This window comes from Lissotriton vulgaris, chromosome 2_1, assembly GCF_964263255.1.
Source record: "Lissotriton vulgaris chromosome 2_1, aLisVul1.2, whole genome shotgun sequence".
Classification (NCBI taxonomy): Eukaryota; Metazoa; Chordata; class Amphibia; order Caudata; family Salamandridae; genus Lissotriton; species Lissotriton vulgaris.
This window is the reverse complement of record NC_141687.1, coordinates 459,251,714-459,275,345: the sequence shown is the minus strand read 5'-3', so window position 1 is coordinate 459,275,345 and position 23,632 is coordinate 459,251,714. Positions and strand designations below refer to the sequence as shown.

The window sequence follows — 23,632 nt, the reverse complement described above, 5'->3', positions numbered from 1 at the left end:
AATGGTGCCTGCTGAATTGTACATTGGCCCCTGCACACTGCATCTCAGATCTGGCCTCGGGACGCCGTGGGCGTCATCCAAGAACAGGGGAGCGGCCGTGCAACCTTTGTAGTGACTGGCTGCTGGGTGATTGCCGGCGTTGGCCCCCGGCGCTGCTGACTGACGGAGAGGCGATGGGGTGTTCTCCTGCGGTTGAGGTAAGGAGTCTTTGTGGTAAGAGGCGGCTGCCGCCCCGTGGAAAATCCATCATCGCCACTGGAGTTGGAATGAATGGTGATGTTCCTGCTTGCTCCCTGAGAAGTGACGGCCTCCACTGCCATCAGGTACCTGTCTTAGGCGGAATTGCTGGTAGTCACAGAATTGCTCGGAGACACGAGGTGGGCCCTGGGATTCCGGACATTAGCGGAGATCTCGTAAAGTGAGGGCCATGACGGGGGGTAACATACGCCCTGATGGCGACTAAGCCTGACGCGGACAAGGCCTTGCCCAGATCCTCTAGGGGGCCGAAAAGTGTTCAGTCTAACAAACTGGACCAATGCACGATGCCTAAGGGATCCCCTACAGACTCGAGTCGGACCCCATCGGCGGGAAGATCTTCCTTGGGCTCTCCTGTGGAGCCCACACTCACTGACGTCATGGCGGCCATAAATGGTGTCCAATCATCCCTGGGTCCAAAAATGGAAGCGTTGGACAATAAACTTGACACGTCACGATTGAGTTAAACTTGATAAGAGCAGATCTTACAAAAGCAAGTGAAAAAGTTAAATCGCTCGACATCAAGACTGCCAGCTTAATTGACGAGAGGTGTCTTTGTTGCAGTCGGAGGTGCGTGAGCTTAAAGCTTCCAGGGACCTGACAGACTGGAAGCTCGTTTAATACGAACGAAGGGCCAGGTGCAACAATATACGCATCCTTGGGGTGCCCGAGAAAGCAGAGGTCCCGGCGCCAGATCTATTCATGGAAGATATTATCCTCAACTATCTCAAGCCTAAGGGGCTAAGCAACCTTTTCACGATCGAGCGGGCCCATAGGGTGCCGGGGAGGAGGCACAGGCCTGGAGCTCCCTCTCGCCCGATGATTGCGAGAGTACTGAATTTTCGTGACATGGATGTGATCCTGCAGGCGGCGCGTTGGGGGGCCCCCCTGCGATACGAGAATGCCACTCTTTCCTTCTTCCAAGGCATCACTCAGATGGTGCAGAAACAACAGCAGAGTTTTCTTCGGGTGAAGAAGAAACTTAGAGACAAGGGACTTAAAAACGCCACGATGTATGTGTCTCGTCTACGTGTGGAAACTGAAGAGGAAAGCCTGGATCTTCGATAACCCTGAGGTGGCATCAGACTGGGTTGAGAGCAGACACTCGAGTGATCGGGAGAGACAGGACCGAGCTGAAGGAGAGTAGCAGAAGGAGCAGGAGTGATGGAGGCTGTTTCGGATTGTCTGGTGGTGAGGGGCTCCACAGCTGTTTTATTAGCTTCATTTCATTGACTGTAAGATGGCTGTGGACTTCCCTAGGTTTGGGGATTGTGGTTTTCGAGTTGGAGGGGGGGTTTGGTTCTCCTCCCCGTTACTACCTTTAGTTAGTTAGTAGGTTAGTTATTGGGCGACAGGCACACTGATAGATGGGGATGGGCATCAGCCTATGCAGGGGTGCCAGAGTGGGGGGTGGGAGTCGGAACCGATGGGCTCTCCTAGTATTGAGGTTTTCTTGCATGCTGAACTGTTGGCGCAATGTGATTTTTTCTTCTTTTTGTTTTTCACATCAGGTGATAATGTTATGACAATATGGATTCCATACCAGCACAATGCCGAATGTTAGACAAAGATCGGGGATAACTGTGCTTAGCTGGAATGTGAACGGCCTCTGTGATAAAATTAAGAGAGGAATGGTTGGCCAATTGATTAGACGTACTTCCCCAGACGTAGTGCTAATCCAAGAAACTCATCTTGTTGGCAACCGTTGCATGGCCCTACATAAAGGGGGTTATAAGCTGGCTGCACACTCTGGGTTTACTACAGGGTCTAGGGGGGTTGGGGTACTGGTGAGGAACTCTTTCCCTCTGCATATTCAAGCTACTTGGACTGACCAGCAGGGTCGATATGTTGGGGTGTCGGGCAGTGGGAAGGGAAGACAGTTACTTTCGTCTCTATATATGTCCCGCCCGGCCTTCAATCCAACACCTTCAGGGATCTGGGCGCATTCTTCCTGATGTTGCCGTTGGGCCTCCTTGTTCTAGGGGGAGACTTTGATGCAGTGATTGATGGAGAGGTGGACAGACACCCAGCCCAAGCCCTGCGGCCGGCGCAGAGGTGGCTTCCCGAATTTTTAGAAACAACGGGGTTGGTAGATGGGTGGAGGGTGCGCAATCCGTAAGGGACACACTACATGCACGTGTCTGCGGCTCATCATAGCCTTTCTAGAATAGATTATGTGCTGGTACCAGCGGCACAGGCCGCTACGGTTCGGGAAGTGCAACACCTGGGAAGGGGACTCTCTGACCACTCTCCAATTTGCCTTCAGCTGGAAGTGGGACAGACGGACGTAGGCAGAGTAGCCCCCATCGGCGCATGGCACTTGAAAGACCCCGCAACCAAGAAGGAAATTGTTAAAATCACGGAGAGATACTTCCTAGAAAATATAGCCACCATAGATTCGGCACAGACTCTTTGGGAGGCATATAAAACAGTTATTCGGAGGGAGATTTTATCTCAGGTAGCTGGGAAAAAGAGACAAAGACAGGCAGACATAGAGAAGGCAGAGGCAGAGGTGGCGAGGTTGGAGGAGGAGGTGTCCAGGCCAACAACTACTGAGGGCGTACATCGGTTAAAATTGAGGCAGGATGAATATAGAAGCCTAGCTAGGGACAAGGCTTGGTTGCGGACTGAAGAGACTCAAAGCAGAGTACACGAGCCCGGGGATAAAGCTGGTAAACTGATAGCTTGGCTCGGAAAGGGGGAATGGGCCCCGAGGCGAGTGCCAGAATTGCAGGGAGAAAACTCCAGTACTGTCGTAGACCTGCAAGCTGTAGGGGACGAATTCATGAAATACTATGATGGGGTGTATACATCGGCTGGAGTATACTCTGAGGCGGAAAACAGTGACATGATTAAAGATATCCAGATGACCACGCTGTTGGATGACAATCGGGAATACCTGGACTCTCCGTTCACTAATGATCAGGTGGCAATGGCTATCAGAGGTGTGCATTCCGGGAAGGCCAGGGGCCCGAACGGAATTCCCATTGAGCTATACAAACTGAGTGCCAATAAAGTAGCTCAGTTTGTCTGATCCATGTTTGCGTAGAGTAGGGAGAAGGGTCAGCTCCTCTATGATCAACACATGGACAACATAGTGGTCATCCACAAAGCGGGGAAGCCCAGGACGCTCTGTTCCTCCTACAGGCTCATTTTGTTGCTGAATGCTGAGCCCAAGGTGTTGGCAAAGTTGCTAGCGACGAGGTTAGTCAAAGTCATTACCACATTGATACACCCAGACCAATTCGGCTACATGCTGCGTCGGAATACGGCCCTTAATTTGCGCAGGTTGTACGGGATTTTGGGTAAGACACCGACGATACAGGAACCGTCAGTACTGGTGTCATTGGACACCACCATGGCTTTCGATAGGCTCGAGTGGCCCTACCTGTTCACAGTTCTGGGGAAGATGAGTTTTGGACCGGAGTGTATTGTGTGGGTACGCCTTCTATACGCAAATCCCCTGGCTAGAGTGGTTGTGAATAATCAAAAATTGGCCGATTTTCTCCTTAGCAGGGGCATGAGACAGGGATGTCCCTTGTCCCCGCTCTTATTCACCCTGGCCCAGGAGCCTTTGGTGGCGTGGGTTAGGTGGGATAAATCTATTCGAGGCTTGCGATGGACGTTGGAATGGGATGATAACATTTCATTGTATGCCAACGACATCCTGCTTTACCTCACCAATCCACTGGGATCCCTAATATGTTTTCTTGATGTGCTTGCCATATTTAGGAGATACTCCAGTTTTGCCATAAACTGGGCGAAATCAGTTTTGTTTGTACTAAGAGGAGACCCACCGGTCATCCCGGAGACCTGCCCGATACAAATCGAGACGACAGGATTTAGATACCTCAGTATTTATGTCACGCTTGACCCGAAGTTAAGATACGCTAATAACCTGGGCCCTCCCCTGGCTCGGCTTAGAGGAGATGTGGTGCATTGGAAGGTGCTTCCTCTATCGCTCCTGGGTAGGGCGGTACTATTCAAGACGATGGCCCTTCCCCGGTTTCTTTATGCGCTCCAGAACACAATGGACCAGGTGCCGGCTTCCTACTTTAAGGAAATGTAAGCCCTCCAGAGACAGCTTCTCTGGGACGGTGCACCCCATATCGCATTCTCTAAACTAACTCTCCCCTGGTATGACGGGGGATAGGATTTCCGGACCTTCGGAAATACTAATGGGCTTCTCAATTAGCAGCGGTGAACCATGCTATATATGGGCCCCCTGGGGATCCCGGGTATGCCATGGATCGTTGGCAGGTGCCGGGGGCGATTTCACCAGGACACTTTACGCCAGACCCCGCCGGTTCCCCCTTGCGGGACCCACGGTACATGCTATCCAAGTGTGGCTTTCGGCAAATAGACATCTCAAGTGGGAGGGGAAGCTTACCCTAGCAACCCCATTGTGGAACTCGGAGAAGCTGGGGAGCTTATGGAAGTCCAATGGATTTGACAAATGGGAACTGATTGGGATTACGCAGATCAGAGATATTTGGGGGAAGGGCAGAGTACATGCCTTTAGTTCTCTTAAGGAACAGTATCGTCTTCATGACAATGAGCAATATCGCTACCTTCAGGTTAGACATGCGCTACTCATGCATATTCCGAGAGACACAAAGCCTCCTGAGGTTTCCCCGCTTGAAGATAGAGTGCTAGATGGCCACCTCCCGGAGAAGACTGTCTCATTAATATATAAAAAGCTTATAAATTGCATGGAGGACCCAATAGTACTCGTCAGGACTCACTGGACTGCAGACGGGGTCAAGATGGATGAAGAAGATTAGCGTGAGGCGGTCGCCTCGCCGCGAGTGGTGGCAGATCAGATGAGGCTTAGATTAGTGCAATTAAAGATTCTTCACAGGACATATGTCACCGGGACTCGCCTGGTTCATATGGGTCGAGCGGAGAGCGGAGAGTGTCGAGAGGGTGCGGGGAGATCAGAACTTTCATGCATATACTGTGGCATTGTACAGTGGTGCTGGAGTACTGGGTAAGAATCCATGACACACTGCGAGAAGTCCTGGGGGTGGAGTTGAGACTGGAAGCCCGCAGATGTCTATTAAATGTTTGGGAGCCCGCAGATTTGAACATGCATAGGAGACAATGGGCTACGTTGGCATGTATATTAGCGAAGCGTAATATTGCTCAACTGTGGGGAGCTAGCCAGCTGCTCCGGATCGGAAAATGGGTGGAAGATTTAGACTGTTGTATGGTTAGGGAGAGGTCAGTGTACGTGACACGTGGTTGTCCCGAGAAGTGGGGAAAGGTCTGGGGGGACTGGAATCAATATTGTGGAGATATTTGTGCGCCACCGATGTGTGTGGATGGAGTGGAGGTGCATGAGTCCCCTTGATCCATTATCTATGTATTATGCTTACTATCTTGAATGATATGGAATTGTAATAATGGCAATTATGAAAGCGATTAATGTCACCTGATGTTTTTCACTGTTGGTTGTTAATAAAAAGATTTTTTTAAAACAACAAAAAACAAGCATTGACAAAGACAATCGGTCTGGCATTGGCCACCAGCCTTTTGTCTTTGTTATCCCTTCTATTTCTTATTAGGTTATCAAACTATTATTGTTGCAGAAGCTGCCACAACATCATAAATCTTAAAAAATTAAAACATTGTTCAAAAGTAAACAATATTTTTTCATCTAAAAAAGCGCACTATAATGGTCCCTGGAACTTAAGCGAACTACTTTGTGGCCTTCTTGTGATATTGCCTATGCAGTAGAGTTCAATAGAGTTTGTGGATTTGAAGCACTTCAACAAGCTACACCTTTTCCCAATTTTCTATCACCAGTCAAGTGATATTGGGCATAACCTTTGACCACATACTGGACACGTAGCATATATCACGTAATCAAACAGGAGGGAGGAGGAGTCGAGGTCCATTCAATTCCCCATTGTAATAGGTAATTAATCAGAAAGGAGAATGGACAGTTGTAGCTTCATAACCATTGGTTATAATGGATCACACTCATAAACGCTATGATGCCAAATGCGGTGTATATCTGTTATCCGCCCCACGTTTAGCGTTATGGCATAGTCATCGGGTGCCCAATTACGTGCTAAATGCCAGCCTCATCCTGAGGCAATCTCTGGTCTGGGTAGCAGTGTCTAGAGAATGAGGGGCACCCCCAGAGAGAAGGTAAAGAAAAGAAAAGAGTTTTAACTAAAAAACAATGCCTCACCAAAAAGAACCTTTTATATAAAAAGGAGAGGTAAAGTTATTAAAAATGGTTGGATATGGTGGTTGATCAAGTTACTGAATCACCTTATATCTTTTCAAAAACGGTCAACATGTTTCTGCTCTTTGTGGCCCAGCCGGGTCTATAGAGCATTCGTCAGGACATACAGGACAGACAGATAAGTACTTACACCATTTGTGTAGTTTACAGAAAAAAGTGTCTTTTCAACACTTGATTGCACTGTTAGTTTCGCTTCCTAGAATAGGGAAACAAAAAGACAAACTATCACATTGTGAAATTCAGTTTTTTTTTAGATATAGCACTGATTATGTTCTCTAATTTAGAGTATCTAACAGATAAAAGTGCATCGTGTTGTAAGCACTAACAACAGAAGGAGGAAACACTGGGGACACACTGGGTCCGAGCCAAGAACACTGTGAGCCACATTCCAAAAACAAAGAATGCATGATTTGGTAGTTATGATATTCAGTCAAAATCATAAGTGTCTATAAAATCAATAAGTAAATCAGAGATAAATGCTGAGACTGTAGTAATTCTACTTGTAAACGTGAGTGTTGTTCATTCTCTACTTTAGACGTCTCCTACTGTGCCAATGTTGCTGTCAGATGGCTAAGTCACAAACATGCACAGCAGGGAAATTTTTGCCGGTTTCTACTCAACTGACAGTTCGTAAATGTCAGAAGATATCAACTTCAACAGTGAAGCAGCAGTTTATACGCAGGCATAGCTCTAGTGTTATAATGCGTGCTACCCAAGAAATTACATGACTGATTTTAGGCTTTAAATACGAGTTAGTGTGCTCCGTGTAAATACGAAAAATGCTTTACCTTGATTAAGAGGTTAGCGCTCGTCTTCAGGGTGCGTGGGTGTTTTCTCAACCCGAGCTAAGGTAGGAGAACAAGGGGACCACGATTAACGGGCCAGCGTGTCTTACCAGTTCGTCTCCGAGTTTGTTTAGTGTATCACCGCCATTCTCACCTGCGTGTTGGAACGGTCTCCACGTCCTGTGCTGGCTCTGCCCCTGGACGAAAGGAGGCCGTTCCTACTTCCTATTTAAGGAAACATCGCCATAGAAATAGGACTGCGGTTACATTCAACCATTCAAAACTCTGCTAACTTTATGTAGTTGGGATGAGTTGCACTGTGTAATTAATGCTTTTGAAAAACATGGGTATTTAGAAATGATGGGCCAACTACCCACTGGAAACTAATTAAAGATAAGGAGCAACAAATACGATGTTCCTCAGTACCGCTGCACAATATAAATGTCTCCGGGGTTATTGTGTGCATACAAAAAATCGGACACATAAATTAGGTTATCACTGTCACAGCGTTAATGGTTCACAATGAACTGGTATAGTACCCGTAATTTAAAAGTGCCCCAAGTTTAAGCGACCGCTGTAGGCGGTAGTGGTAAATAATGATTGAGGGCTATATGCCGGGTCAAATAAACGCTCAGTCTGCGTGTCTTCTTATGTATACCTTCGTTTTTTAGTGGATATAGAGACAGAGGAGAGGATGTTTCTATGAAAGTTCTTACCCACCATTTGTTGTGAATGGTGAGTAGAAGTTATAGACTAGAGAAGTGATGAAGAAGGCTCTCTATTTTCTGAGTTATGTGTGGAACTGTCTCATGTACTCAAGACATTAAATACGGGCATAATCATCAGATGTGATTTTATGTGAATTGGTGCCACGGTATATTATATTAAGACCTGTGAGGTGTGTTTGAAGACGGTTCACCCACCTCTGTCCCTTCTCAAACAATATCTTTTCTACATTCATAGTTTTATCTGTCAACATTTCTAGAACTGTCCATCTCAGCTCCTCACAGTTATGGCCTGCTTCGATAAAGTGGGAGCACAACTTGGTGGTATTCCTCTTCTGTCTTATGTTGCTCTTGTGTTCCCCTATTCTTACCTTCACTTTTCTGCAGGTCATGCCCACATACTTTTTTTTGCATGGACAACTCACCAGATATACCACGTTAGTGGAATTACGGTTGGTGTGCTGTCGTTGGGTCCAAACCAAAGATTCTGTAAGCTGCAATGTCTATCTATCCTACATAGTCTGTTAAAATGCACAACACAGCACTCTGCCATACAACCTTAGAGCCATGCTCACAGCCCCAGTTAAACCATCTCTAAGTGGATCACCCCTATATTCTACATTATGCAGGAGTCAGCAATGCCTCAATATCTTGAGAGATATAAACAACTTTGTTACATAAAATTGGTCTATAGCACTGCATTACGCAGCGGAAGACTGGTGCAAGTTTGCTTCGGAAAGAAGACAGAATTAACATTGAAAGAAACAAGGCAAGCTTCCTTCAGGAATAGATGAAGCATGGCACATACAGCACAGATGCAACCTTCTCATGCAAATGGAAAAGGTACAGCATGAAAGCTACAGAAGGGAAATACTCAAAATAACACCTACACACATATTGCACTATAACCTTACCAATCATGAGGAATTGTGCATTAAATATAAAGCAAAGGACACAATAAATAACTGCTTAAGAATACGTGTCACAGTAGCTGAATTCCATCCATCTTGTGGAGGAATAGCTGCACCAAACTGTTTATAATACAGCAGTTGTTAGAAATTGTGTTTATAGTTGGCAGAGGTATTCACCTCGTCCAAGTAGGGACCACAATCCTATTTAGGATAAGCCAGATACACAACCTAAATTAACTTGTGCTCACCATCTGGTAGCTTGGCACAGAGCAGTCAATCTTAACTTAAGAGGCAATGTGTAAAGTATTTGTGCAACACTTAAATTACAATAACACAGTGAAAACACCACAACAAGGCTCCACAACAGTTTAGAAAAATAGAGAATATTTGTTTGAGTAAAAAAAGACATAAATAGCAAACATCCCAAAAGTAGAAATCAAGATATGGATTTTTAAAGAAGAAACTACAATATGTTAAAAAGTCAATAGCACTTAGGGGTTAATTGAGGTCGCTCTTGACTCGGGTAAATCCAAAGTTTTAGGCCGACTGTGATGGAGGACAGGCTGGCTACAGGACTCACATGGGCCTGCTGAAAGTGTACCTCGGATCGAGCAAGGGTCGCCGTCAAAGACTCTGTACGTTGGTTCCGATTCACTCAGTCTGGTCGATGTGTCGAAGACGAGCCTCACTGTCGGGTCACGTGTTATCAATGAAATCCTTACAATGCAGGCAATGCGTCATCATCAAACCGGGTCCTGTGCTGTCATCGAGCCGCTCAGGTCTGTCTATGGATCTGCACTGCGGCGGTGTGGAAGGGCACTGCGTCGGTTCTGATCAGCATAAAGTCATCATTGTGTCGTTCCTGCAGGAAAACAGATGTAGAACCCACTTTCAAGGCCACGAACTGACAAGATTGGCACCTCTTTGCAGGGCAGGACTCACAATTGGCAGAGTCCGGTAGCTGAAACAAAGTTGTCAGCAGACCCTGGTTGCCAGTTTAGTAGTTGTAGTAATAAGAGGTATGTATGCTTGAAGGCTTCCTCTGTACAAGGGACAATTGACTTTAGTGTCTTTAGTGACTATAGGGTCTTTAGTGACTTTTGTGACTGAAGTGACTCTAGTGTTAATTGATTTTAGTGTCGATAAAGTATAAGAAGAGGCTCTGCCAACACTCATAATCATCAACCTCAACCAAGGCTGCCATTCACAATCCCCTTGAAAAAAAACTGGATAAAGGCTATTATTAAAACACATATCTAAACCTGCACCAAGAGAGGAAAGAGCCAAGTACACATTACTAATTACATTTAGAATTGACATATGTCTTCTTCCGGCTGTATTGTGTTTCTGGCACTAATTTTAATAAAGTGTTCAAAGTCTTTACAAAAAAGATTGATCAAATGTAGAGCTGGATCTATAAACCAATAAAATTAGCTGTGAGAAGAGCAGTCTACCTCGACATCACATGCTATTTGGCATCGAGAAAGTAGCAGATACAGTTCAAGGGCAATTTGCTTTACATTAGACTTCGTTTTTCTTCTTGTTCCAGTTTGTAAAGTGTAAAGAAATTGACTGGTTTATCATTAAATCCATCTGGGGTGAATGTCATCCAGAGAAAGAAAACTGTTTTTGTATCATTGGTTTGTGCCAGGTTTGAGTAACCCACAAAGGCACCCTTCTAGCAGCAAATTGAAACAGTATGGATTCTGATGAGGGTAGGATTGCATTCCCACCTAGAGCCTGATTATGATGCGGTTAGGAAGGCCTCCTAACAGCATTTGCTCCTTACAAATTGGATTGGGAACGTGTCTTCCTGACCGAGGGCCCAATTATGATGCGGTTAGGAACATATGCTCCCATTGAAGTCAATGGGAGTCCAACCAAATTGTATTCGGAAGTATACGGATGCATTGTACTCCGTCGGTGGGAATCTCCCGATCCAAGTGGATCGGAAACCATTTCCAAACCAATTCGGTCGGGAAGCTTTCCAACCCGCATCAGAATCAGGCCCTTAGTGTTTCCACATACTGTAATTATTTACTCTTTAACTGTTTAGACTCTTATTTAACAGCCATTGATGACAAAATAATGAGCAAAAGGCTGCACTATGAATCACTAATATTTTTAGATCTGGTGCAACAGTGCAGTAAACTTCATGACCTATTAGTACCAATTCTTTAACCACATCAATGCTGAGGCAATTCCTCTTGGATGCTGAAATTTTTCAAATCCCATTGTTCATGACGAGCTCAGCTCGTCATGAGCACACGACCAGTGTACTGCAGGACGAGCTGAGCTCGTCATGAGCAGCGAAGGGGTTAAAATAGCATAAATTGAGCGTTGGCTAAGCCAAGAACATTTTTTTCGCTCATCTCATGTTATTGGCTATTTGGTGTATACCTCTGCCTCCTATGGAATGCTTGCATTGGTGTGCATGAGGCACAGTTTCACATCTCAAAAGCACTCTGAATCATCAAAAATGAGGTTATGTCATAGATACATTGTATGCAGAAAGCAATCTTTTTTGTTTTGTACACTGCAGTTGGCTCTTTGGGTCTGGTGTTAGCCAAGACAGTTTGATTATACTAAACATTTATGTATAATATACTTATAGGTGCTTTCATACAGCCCTTTTCTTCCATTGGTCTGTTGGTGCTTTTCACATTTTTCTCCCACCCACTACAGCCTACTGTATGGGGCAATAGGGCAGTCCACTAGTTAAGTCTTGTGTGACTGAATGCATTTACCCTCTGCACATGTGCATTGCCACTCCAATAAATAATCCACTCCAGCAGCTGAGTTTTTGGGCCAATATCTAATACAATTTCACACAAAATGTTTGTATCACATTATTTTTTTTTATTATTTTTTTTGAAAGTTTTATATAGCGCGGACAAGATCTTTGCAGATATCAGAGCGCTTTACAAAGAAGGGGTACATGAGGGAGCATAGTCAAACAGGTAAGTCAATGAAGCTAACAGTACAATAGGTGGGGGCAAAGCCAATCATGTAAATCAATAATACAAGTAATACAAATAAGCAATGGGGTCAAACAAGTAGTACAGATCGGTGCAGAGTCTTTAAAGAGTCCGAAATAATAGTTCAGGTGTATTTAGCCATGAGGATAGCTTTTACTTCTTTCTTAAAGAGTGTTGTGGAAGAGATGAGCCTGGTTTCGGGAGGGAGTGAGTTCCAGTTCCTGTGTGCCATTCCTGAGAAGGAGCGTTTATAGGTTTTTTCCTTCCGGAATCTTCGAGGTTTCAGCAGAAGATTGTTTGTGCCTCTAGTGTTTCTGGCGCCTCCAGAGATTGTCGGCTTCTGAGTGAGGTAGCCGGGTGAGTTCAGGTGTACCCCCCTGTGTGTCAAGCAGGCGATTTTCAAATGTATTCTGGCTTCAAAAGGAAGCCAGTTCAGGGATTTCAAGTCAGGGGAAATGTGAGAGTGCTTTTTTGACCCAGTGATGAGTCTCACTGCAGCGTTTAGAGAAGCTCTTAGGGGTGCGGTAGTAGTTAGGGGGAGTCCGCAGAGGGCGATGCTGCCATATTCAATTTGAGGGATGACTAGTGTTTGTACTGCGGTTTGGAAGTCTTTGGCTGGGAGGAAGGGTTTAAGTTTCCTCAGGGTATTGATTTGGAAGTTCGCTCCCTTAGTTGCCTTGCTGATATGTTGCTGCATGTTGAGATTGGTGTCGAGTGTTATGCCTAAAGATTTTGCTGAGTCCACGATGGTGGGTTGGACATTGAGTGTGGTTAGGTGTTTAAGCCAACTTTGAGTGGTGGAGATCTTCGCTGGAGGTGAGATCAGGAGGAACTCTGTTTTCAGAGCATTGAGTTTGAGATGATTATCGGCAAGCCAGGATTGGGTGCTTCTGATCGTTGAGTTCAGGAGCAGAATGTCTTTGGGGGATTGTAATTTGAGATAAAGTTGGGTGTCATCGGCGTACATGTGAAAGTGTACATTGGATGCTTGTAGCAAGGTGGTGAGAGGTTCCATAACTAGGTTGAACAGAGTCGGGGATAGGGAGGATCCTTGGGGGACGCCTAGCGTTACAGGTATTGGCGAGGACATCAGGTTGTTGCTCTTGAATTTCTGCGACCTGTTGTGTAGAAAGGAAGTGAACCACTTGAGAACAGTTCCAGATAGACCCATTCTTGTGTTTAGTAGTTCGAGTAGATTCTCATGTTTAACGGTGTCGAATGCTGAAGAGAGATCAAGAAGGATGAGGAGGCAGGTGTCGTTTTGGTCTAGCATTTGAAGTGCGTCGTCAATTATGTGAGTCATAGCAGTTTCTGTACTGTGTCCTGCTCGGAAGCCTGATTGATGAGGGTTGAGGCGATCGAATTGTTCAATGTGTTTAGTCAATTGTAGTTGTGCGCATTTTTCCAGCAGTTTGGCGAGAGTGGGAATGTTGGTAATGGGACGGTAATTGTTCAGATCAGAGGGGTCGGCTGTAGGTTTCTTTAGTAAGGGTGTGACTTGTCCAACTTTGAGGGAGTCAGGTATGGTTCCTTGTTGAAGAGAGCTGTTGATAATTTTAGTCCAGAGTGGGAGGAGCAAAGGGGTAAAGTCTTTTACAGCGTTAGCAGGAAGGGGGTCCGTGAGGTGATTGGATAGTTTCAAGGTGCTGAGCAGTTTGCCAATTTCTTCTTCAGAGTAGGTGCCAAAGGTTGACCATGTAGCATTGTTTTTTGGTTGAGTGGGTGCTATGCAGTGGGGTTTGGAGTAGAGGCTTGTGTCAATGAGGAGATCGCTCTTTATGTTGTCAGTTTTTTGGATAAAGAAAGCGGAGAAGTCTTCACAGGAGGGTGCTTCGCGCTCAGTGCTGAGTGGTTGGGGTTGTTCCTTGGATTGTGTTCTGATTAGCTCAAACAGTTTTTTCGGACGGTTTTTTGCTTGGTCGAGCTGGAGGCTGAAGAAATCTGATTTTGAGCGTTTTATTTTCCTGAAATAGGCGTTTCTCTTTTTCTTCAGAGTTTTTAGGTGTAGTGCAGAGGGAGCTGTTCTCCAGGTGCGCTCTGCCATTCGCATGTCTCGTCTATCCTCATTGAGACACCCGTCGTACCATGGATTGGAGATTTTAGTAGAGACTCTTTTTAGCTTCATGGGTGCAGCCTCATTAATTATTGAGATCATAGCGTTGAGATAGTGGTCAGTCAGGGATTGAACGTCCGTGGTGCCGGTTGGTGGGAGTAGGAGGTTGCAGCTGTTAGGAGGCAGAGAGCTAGGGTTGAGTTTTTTCAGGTCTCTTTTCCAGACTTTGGGCTTGGAGGATTGAACTGGGTTAAATTTAACTTTTTCATTGATGAAGAATGTGACAATATGGTGATCTGACCAGTCACAGGGTTGGATGGATTCGAGTTGGATAGAGTCCTCTTTGGAGATGATAAGGTCGAGGATAGAGCCTTTCTCGTGGGTCGGGCTGTTGCATATTTGGGTGAGGTCAAGGGCATTGAGGAAATTTTTAAGACTATTTACCACCGCGTCATTGCGATCGTTCCAGTGGAGGTTGAAGTCGCCAAGGTATATTTCGGTGAGCTGCCGTCCGGAATTGGTTGAGATCATATCCATGATTTGTTGGGAAAAGGTGAAGTTGTCCCTGGGTGGGTGGTAAATGCTGTGAAGAGAGCATATTGGTTTGCCCTCACTAATAATGTCGAGGCAGATGTATTCACAGGATTTTGGGGCTGGTAGGGAGGCGGGATTGACTTTCAGAACAGAGAGGTTGTTCCTGTAGATGCATGCGATTCCACCACCTATTTTGCCTGACCTGTCATGTGGTAGTTGGGAGGAACCAGAATGTCCATTATAGGTGACGAGGATTCAGTTAGCCAGGTTTCAGTCAGGATGATTAGGTCAAGGTCCAGCGTTAAGAGGAGATCAGCGATGGCGGCGGAATGTTTCGAGGCCGATCTGCAGTTGAGGAGAGTGCATTTGTGACGGGGTGTGTTGAGGGTGGTAGAGGGTTCAAGAGAGAGAGGGACTTTTCTTAGGTTCTTGGGGATGGAGATTCTGCTGTTTAGTGTGGGGGGTCTAAGGGGATTTGAGTGTATCGTAGGAATGGTGAGGTGTGTGGTGGATGTGTTATTTTGGGGAGCTGGTTCGTAGGAGCGGAGGAGGGAGAGTGTGTCGAGGCCTGAAGGAGGGTTACAGGGGCGTCTAGGGCGGTTGTTGCGATTGCGAGCAGGGATTGAAGTCCAGTGTGGGGAGTGCTGAGTGAGAGAGTCAACCAGAAGAGTGGGGGACATGTTGGGAGGGGAGGTGGAGGTGGGTGGGGGGTTGCCGGGGCGACGAGGGCGGTTGTTGCGATTGCGAGCAGGGATTGACGTCCGGTGTGGGGAGTGTTGAGTGAGAGAGTCAACAGGAAGGGTAGGGGACATGTTGGGAGGGGAGGTGGAGGTGGGTGAGGGGTGTATGGGGGGTGTGGAGAGTAGTTCTTTGATGTTGTGCATGTCTTCTTTGATCTGGACGAGGTTGGCCATAATCATGTCCAGTGTGGGGTAGGTGTTGGAGGTGGGGGTGGAAATCAGAGGTGTATGACTGACCAGGGAATTAGCTTGTAGGTAGGGGAGTGGGCTGGTGTTTGTGCAGGGCTCCGTTGTGTTAGAGTACGGGATGGTGTTAGAGAGGAGAGAGTGTTTGGGCGGGCAGGTGTGGCTGAGGTAGGGAGGAGGGTGGTGGTATGTGTGAGGGCATTGGTGGTAGGCGGAGAGATCACGGTGGAGGATGTGTGTATGTTAGTGGTGGTGGGGGTGCAGGAAGGGTAATGGGGCTGAGAGTGGGGGGGGAAATGGGATTGGAGATGGTCCTGTTGTGGGGAGGGGGAGTTAAATTAAGAGAGGAGGTGTGATCTGGGTAGTTAGTTAGAGGGTAGTGGGGGCTAAGAATGGGGGGGATAAAGGGTAGGAATCGTCGTTGTGCGTGTCGTTCTGGTGCTGAACTAGGTTAAATGTGTTGTGGGTGGGAGCTGTGATGTCAGCGGTGAGAGGAATGTTAATGTCAGCTGTGATGTCAGGGGTGAGAGGAGTGTTAATGGTTTGTGTGGAGGTCCGAGGGTTGGTAGGGGGGGTGGGGGTGCGAGTGGTGTAGGAGGGGGAGAGATCTGTGTCTGTGTTTGAGGCGAGTGAGGTAGCTATCTGGTGCTGAACTGGGATAGAAGGGTTGTGGGTGGGAGCTGAGAAGTCAGAGGTGGTAGGTGTGTCTCTAAATGAGGAGTGTGTAATAGTTACCTGGTGTTGAGCTAGGTTAGAAGGGTTGTGGGCAGTGGGAGCTGTGAGGTCAGGGGTGGTAGGACTGGAGGAGATATGAGTGTCGGTCAGCGGATTGGAGAGGTGCTCTTTGAAAGTGGGGAACAGGTTGTCTAGAAGTTCCAGGTTCCTGTCTGTGGATTGAGATAGGACAATCCCGTTATTGTAGATAGTAATGGTGGCTCTGCCTGGGAAGAGTTGGGATGGTATGATGGAGAGGGTTAGGCCATGAGCGGATTTCCTGGTGGTGGAGACGGTGAGTAAGGTGAGGAACGCTTTTCTCCATTGAGCTCTGCGTGTGGTGTGGAAGATGATATCGGTGTTCAGGGATCCACTGACCGTGAGAAGTAGGTGTCGGCAAAGGGGGTTTCAGGGTGGGGCTTCAGGAAGTTGTGTTTAAATCGTTTAGCGGCTTTCTTGGTGAGTGTGGATGGGTAGTTGATTTTATATGTGTGCTTGCCAATGGGATCCATGTTGAGATGGCGGTTTAGGTGGGTATGGGAGGATGAACTATAGTGATACACGTGTGCAAAAACAAATGCAAACAGTAAGTTACATAGAACAAAAGTGACACTAGTGAGCAACCACCATAACCAAAATATAGGAGGTAGCAATTGGTGCAATCCAGGAGTAAAAAGTGAAATGGGTGCAGTTTACAAAAAATGTACAAAGATATATGAGGTAGCAGTCAGTGCAATACAAGAATAAAAAGTGAGATGAGTGCAGCTTATAAAAATGTACAGTATACATGTAGAAGTATAATAATAATGATATACTGGAACAAAATACAGGTGCAAACAAAAAAGCTACTTGAGTCAAAAATTACACAATGACACAGTGAGCAGCCAGAAATATATGAGGTAGCGATCGGTGCATTAAATATAAGTAGAAGTATAATACTGCAATAAAAGGCAGACACTCGGTAGTTGAGATTAGTCTAAAGAGGCTAGTTCTTAGGGTATGGTCATATAGTGAAAAAGACTTGTCCATGATGGCTGCCAAAGAGAGAGAGAGACCAGTCTAAAATGGCCGCCAAATAGTGGAGATAGAGACGATAGTCCTTTGTTTGTTGTTGTTGCTTTGAGAGCAGGGAAGGGCAGTTTCAGTTTGCATTTGAGCAAGCCCAGTTCCTAGCTTGCTTGAAGGGAGTCTTATCTCTATTTTGGTGGTCTTGTGTGGAGGAGTTAAGTTGAGGAGCCTCGTGGGCATCGGAGGTACAGGAGGGGATTTATTGCTACAGTTTTATGACCCCGCCATTTTGAACAAAGGAGGTTTTTTATTTTTTTAAAAACTGTGTACAAGTGAGTGGAGTAAATAAATACCTTGTTGTAGATTATGCTCAGCAAGTACGTTGATGTTGACAGCAGAGTTTTGCCTTTAACGACGGTCTAGCCAGAATGTACACCGCTGCTTTGTGCATCGACTTAAGGCAGGCTGCAGGTTAATGCTCGTGTACGGCCAGAGCAGCTGAGCTGCATCTCCTCCCGCCTCGATAGGCGTTGTTGCGTGTTTCCCGATTGCCTGTTCCCCCTTTCCTGCAATTCACCTGCCCAGCTCTCCTGTGTAGAAGCGGGCAATTGGGGGCAGCCTCAGTTCCCACGTGTCCTATATTGGGGGGGGGGGGGGTTGCGGAAAGGAGATCCGGCTGAAAACGAGACGCGAGCGAGTGTTCCTCGTTCTCATGGGAGTCTCCGCGGGGGTGGAGGTCGCCCTCGCTCGCCTGCGCTCGGTCAGTCCGCTCTGCCTCTCATCAACTTCCAAGATCGCGGCTCCGCAATACCTCAAGGGGTGGAGTGGGGGGGGACGCCGAGCTCACCTTGGCTGCAGGGCGCCTATTTCCTCTGCTGTCGCCGTGGTGCGCAGGATTCAGCCCCGGAGCGAACAGCCAGGCACAAAGCTCAACGGGTGGGGTCGCCCTCGCTCGCCTGCGCTCAGTCAGTCCGCTCTGCCTCTCATCTGCGTCAACGATCGCGGAGCGCCTATTTTCTTTGGTGTCGCCGTGATGCGCAGGAATCAGCCCCAGAGCGAACAGCCAGGCACAGAGCTAAGCGGGCGGCACAGGGTGCACAACTCCCAACGTGAGCGGGACACCGGGGGTCTTTTGCAGTGATTACAGGCGGGCAGGACCACTCCGCAGTGCCGTCGTACTTCAGGCGCCAGCAGTGATCCAAGTCCGGGTCCACTTCCACGATGTCCGGCGCTAGCGGTGGTGTTTACAGGCGGGTCGGGCACCTCCGGTGGACTGCCACAGTTCGACTCGCAAGCAACCACTGACTCCGCTCGGTCCACCAGTCGTCCACAGCGGGCTCCAGGCATCAGGCATCCGTATCATGCTCCGCATCTGGCCAGGGGGAGCCCAGGGTCCGAAGAGGAATGTGGGGGTGACTCGTTCTTCTCCTGCGAAGCACAGCCTCCAGGCAGGTCGGGGATCCTCAGCAGGTTTCGTCCTCTGCCATGCAGGTAAGGAAGATACTGTTCAAATCCAGTTACTTGTTAAGATCCAGTTACTTGTAAATCCTGTTACTTTTGTGTTGCTTTGCTCAAGATGGTGGAGATGCAGCTGGGAGCTAACGGGGATAAAAACCAACAAATGGGATCCCCAGCACTTGGAGCCTTTACCAAGAGCTCCTACCCGGCGGCCATCTTGACATCTTGAAGTTCACTTCAATTCAGACTAAAGGAGTTCTGGAATGTACTTTAAGGCATCAGACTTTTACAGGAAACTAATATTATGCACTTTCTTATGCAACCATACACATCAGACTTGTATTACCCAGTCTTAAAACTACCGCAAGTTGCCAGCTATTAAAAGCCAGCTGTGATGTCCAGATGTGCGTCTGTCAAAGTAAAAAGAAACCCCTGTGGAATCTGCTCCTGGCTCCTTTAAGGACTAATGAGGATCCCCTTGCAATACACCCTTCCTCAACCCACATTTGCCAACTCCCCGATCAGGCAGCAAATCAGCACACTCACTAAACAATAGGAGCTGTAGAGGGACAATGAGATACCAAGATCGCCCTCCACTCAAAAAGACTAAATCAGCAGCTCCTGGTTGCCAGTTTAGTTGTTGAACTAACAACAGTTATGGATGCCTGAAGGCGTCATCTGTACATGGGACAATGAATTGTCCTCATATATGGGTCATAAAGAATATAATCATCATATCAGATAGCTATTCAGTTTTGGAAGAAATAAACATGAGATACTCTCATGATACACTGATAACACCAAAAACTAATACGTCCTTGTTATACCTGCAAAAATCTACGTAATCTATCTTGGACTCCTGGACATCTTTGTAATACTACTGTCCTGCCGCTGTCAATAGTTTCCAGATGCAAACTAAGCCCAGCAGGGAGTGAATTTTGTGAGTTTTTCTCTCAAAATATTTTATTGGCATGTCAGGGAAATATGAACATTCCAATGAGGATCAGTATTGTAAAGCACAGAAAACCTGCTCCAAACGAGTACAGAGAAGCATAATATTGCGACATTACCCGGGCTCTAAGCACCTCGCCTCATATTGCAATGCCTTTTAAACGCATGTCTCACCTACCTCCCATTGTCCCCATCAGAGGGAGGTCATAGCAAGCCCCTGCAGTACACTCACATCACATTGTTTCTGATGCATTAGCTGAGTTCCAGATGCCCACATTACCCTCTCTTCAACTTATTGGTGCTCTGCTGGCCCATCACCACAACATCACGGAAAGAGAGCCAGCCCCTTCCAACTTGGGTTGAGAGAGGTACAAGCGAAACCCCCCCCAAACACACCCTCTCCAGGTATAACACCACCGGTCTCCGTTTGGCCTAAAATAGCATGTTAGTTCTGTGTATATTGCTTACTTGCCATTCCACAGGCAGATCAGCTACAACCTGTGACACCACTGCGCTAGCCCTGGGCAGTCGGTCGTTTTCAAGTTATGCGCTATTAACTTTTGTGATTTCAAAGTGGTCTAGAATAAGCCCACAGCATAATTTCACACACTCACACTGTTTGTCCCAGATAGAATAACACGGACGTGCAAGAGCTCGTATTGCGAATCTGGTTCTAGGTGCAGGGTTGGTAAACATTTACTGTGCTTTGTTTCCAGCAGGGGATTCACAGGCGTGGGCTGTCTGGTTACTACAACGTGAGCGTGTTCAAGATATCATAAACAGTAAATGTATGGCAGTATATAGTCTACAAATGATTTGTTTTCATGAGCGCATACTGAGGGTGTGTCCCCTTTAAAATATGAACATCCAAATAAAAGGCGTGGCCAATGTAACCATCTCTGTTCTTTCTTTCCATTGCAGTATGGTTCGCCAATCCCTTTGGATCTGCAAAGTTCTTGCTTTACCTGGGACATGCTCTGTCTACTTGGGTGAGTGAAATATGTGTCTGCCTGCTGCAATCATTCACAGGTGTTTGAACCATGTTTAAGCAATACTGACCAACACTGAGGTATGCCCACTTCTTTTATATCTTAAACCACTTTACAACTGGCATGTAAGGCCAATAGCAGAATTTGCATTCTTGTATGTACCTCAAAAACACAATGATGGAAGTGCTCCTCTGGTTCATTATTAAATTGGCACATGACTTAGAACATCCAAATTGTCCAGCCCCTAGCTTTATGCTCCCACCTATCCATATGCTCTCGTGCAGTGCACTAATGACCTCCACAAAGAGTCTTGGTGAGTCAGGTCGTTTCCCACCTGGCACCCCTGCTGTGGAACAGTCTCCCACTTGAACTAAGGGCATTGACTTCCCTGCAAATATTTACGAGGGCACTAAACAACCACCTTAATCATGAGGCAGCTACAACACTGAGGCATGCCTTACTCAGCGGGGCACACATCTGGGCTGTTTAGAACAGTCCCACATAGGTCGTTTCTGCATGCTATCTGTCTTGCCCTGTTTTCTACCAGGAGCACGTGGCTTGCAATGTGTACCCATCAGAATACCCCTTTTATACATTTCTTTGTCTGCCTATACCACTAGCGCCTCACCCCCCCTCCATTTCTTGGATTATGCAAATCACTTTTAGTGTACCGATTTTTAACCCAATGTGCTGTATTTATTGGCGAGACGCTTCAATAACCTATTATCACCAATCTTGTCATTTAAGGGAGATCGAATGTGGCACTTTGCAGTCTCAGTCTTTCTGGTGGAACTCTATGGACATAGCCTACTATTAACAGCTGTCTACGGGCTTGTGGTTGCAGGGTCTGTGCTTGTTTTCGGGGCCCTTATTGGAGACTGGGTGGACAAGAATGCAAGACTGAAAGGTACCAATCCAACATATGATTATTCACTCTTGATACTTAAAATGGGGGATGAGGCTTCAAGAGAGCTTTTTATTCAAAATGTTGACTTATCCACTTGCCTTTGGACTCTCAAACAGTGGCACAGACGTCTTTGATTGTTCAGAACGCCTCAGTTGCCTTTTGTGCTGCCACGCTGATCGTCATCTTCCATTATAAGACGGAACTGATATCCCTGTATCATGGATGGCCTCTTGTAAGCATGAACGTTTCAACTTGCTTTTGTTTACATATCAATTGCAGTAATTTTGTGTATTTTTTGGTTTAAATAAATGGAACGTTAACTTTAACCTGTAGCATAGTACCTTATGGGAAAAATTCACAAAAGGTCTTGTGTGATTAAGTCTAATTTAGTGGGGCATAAAATGGCGCCTTCAAACTGAACACTGAAGTATACAAAAAAGTAACGGATGGGATGCTCAGATTAATCTCAGCCACTGATAATTTCTCGGGACGCATCAAAGTACATAGTTATTTTGCTCGCTGTGCCATCCTCGTTTGGACCCAGCCATATGCAAATTAGTCTTGACCCTTCTCCAATAAACGTAGGTCGTCTGAACTTCTAGGCCAGCTTCTTCCTGAACCGGAACACAAGCAATTCAGGACCAGTTTCAGCCTGAGTAAGGTACATCAGCCAGGCATAGCTTGGTTCCAGTGGGAATGAGCACAGGACCCATATCTGGGCATACCCATCCCACTTGAGGAGTCAGTATATAAAAAAAGTGATGGATAGAATGCTTGAACTAATGTCAGCCACTGGTAATTACTTGGGGCTGTGTCCCGGTCTATTGTTATTTTGTTCACCATATCATCTCAAGTTTGGACCCATCCATATGCAAATCAGTCCTGGCCCTGGTCCAACGGGAACAGTTCTGGCTGACTGCTCGGTCAGGTCCTTCCATCACTTTAGAATAATGCTCTAATAGTCAACCCTGCTGGTTTTTGCCACCACAGTTTACACCAGGTAAAATGCAGTGCAAATCAGTTAAAAACCTATGAAAATTGTGCAGGTAAACAATGCACGTTCCGAGTTTGCACGCATCGGACCAGTTCAGAGTGCTAAAATAATGTTTTGGCTCATATCTCCAGCCGGAAAGGCTGCTTGATGTCCTAACTGGTCGCTGTTTTATGTGCAGTTTTTTTTTATCCTTATCTATATTTAAGTGCTGCCTTTTCTAAAGTAAAGTAGAAGGTATCAATTTTGACTGCCATTATGCCATTATCTGTGTTTCAAGTGTCCAATCTTCATCATCTACTTGTGTAAGCTTTGACTTATGTGACTCGCTATCTTGAAAGTCAAATACTAAATGCAAGAACTAAGCCATTCATTCTGGGATCTAGTAATATAGTAGTCCCTGAGCACAAATGATAAACCATTCCAGATGCCATAGTTAAAGCCCAGGAGCCTCTGACTGCATTGGGAATCCAGCAAAAAGATTCTCATGTGTGAAAGAAACGATCCTTCTAAAATCCAGAAAAAATATCACTGTTGTTAAATTTGACACCTCTGCTAAAGTTAGGGTGTGTGATTTCTGATAAATGGTTTCCTATGCCATTTTACCTAAGTTGATCAATATGCCATAAAGTCACCAGTTACAGTGTAATTAAGATATGTTTTTTTTGTGCTGCAAAGGTGTAGCTAAAGAACCTGGCCTTTGGCAGACGGTGAGACAAAAAAGGTTCATAGACCTCATCATGCTGCTAGAAGGGCCCTACAATGTCAACAGACTGTACTTCCCATGCTGATAGAAGACCCAGAAATGTCCATTGGCTGTGCTCATCACACTGACTCAAGGGCCCAGACATGTCAATTGATTGTACTCATCGTGCTTATAGAATGGCCCATAAATGCCCATTGGCTCTGCTTTTTACATTGATTGAAAGGCTCAGATTGTCCATTGCCTGTTTTAATCACACTTATGCACGAGCCCAGACATTTTAATTGGCTGTATTCACCACAATGATAGAAAAGTCTTGGGATGGCCTTCCGGTGTACTAATCACACTGATACATGTGCCCAGAAATGTCCATTGACGGTACTCCTCACACTTATACCAGAGCCTCAAAATGTCCATTGACTGTACTTATCCCTCTGATTGGCTGTGCTGATCACACTGGTAGACGTGCCCAGAAAATGTCCATTGAT

At 46.3% G+C, this 23,632-nt stretch overlaps 1 protein-coding gene across 2 annotated transcripts in view; it reads left to right on the top strand.

The window, feature by feature from the left end:
• LOC147730598 (ferroportin-like) overlaps positions 1-23,632 on the top strand; it is a 91,254-nt gene that overhangs the window by 5,432 nt on the left and 62,190 nt on the right. Inside the window, exons 2-4 of one of the 2 annotated variants that reach the window (XM_086955355.1) lie at positions 20,476-20,543; positions 21,291-21,450; positions 21,567-21,682. In XM_086955355.1, the coding sequence (XP_086811481.1) occupies positions 20,476-20,543; positions 21,291-21,450; positions 21,567-21,682 (344 nt within the window). The remainder of the gene's footprint in view (positions 1-20,475; positions 20,544-21,290; positions 21,451-21,566; positions 21,683-23,632) is intronic. The other variant, XM_086955356.1, reaches the window with a different exon arrangement.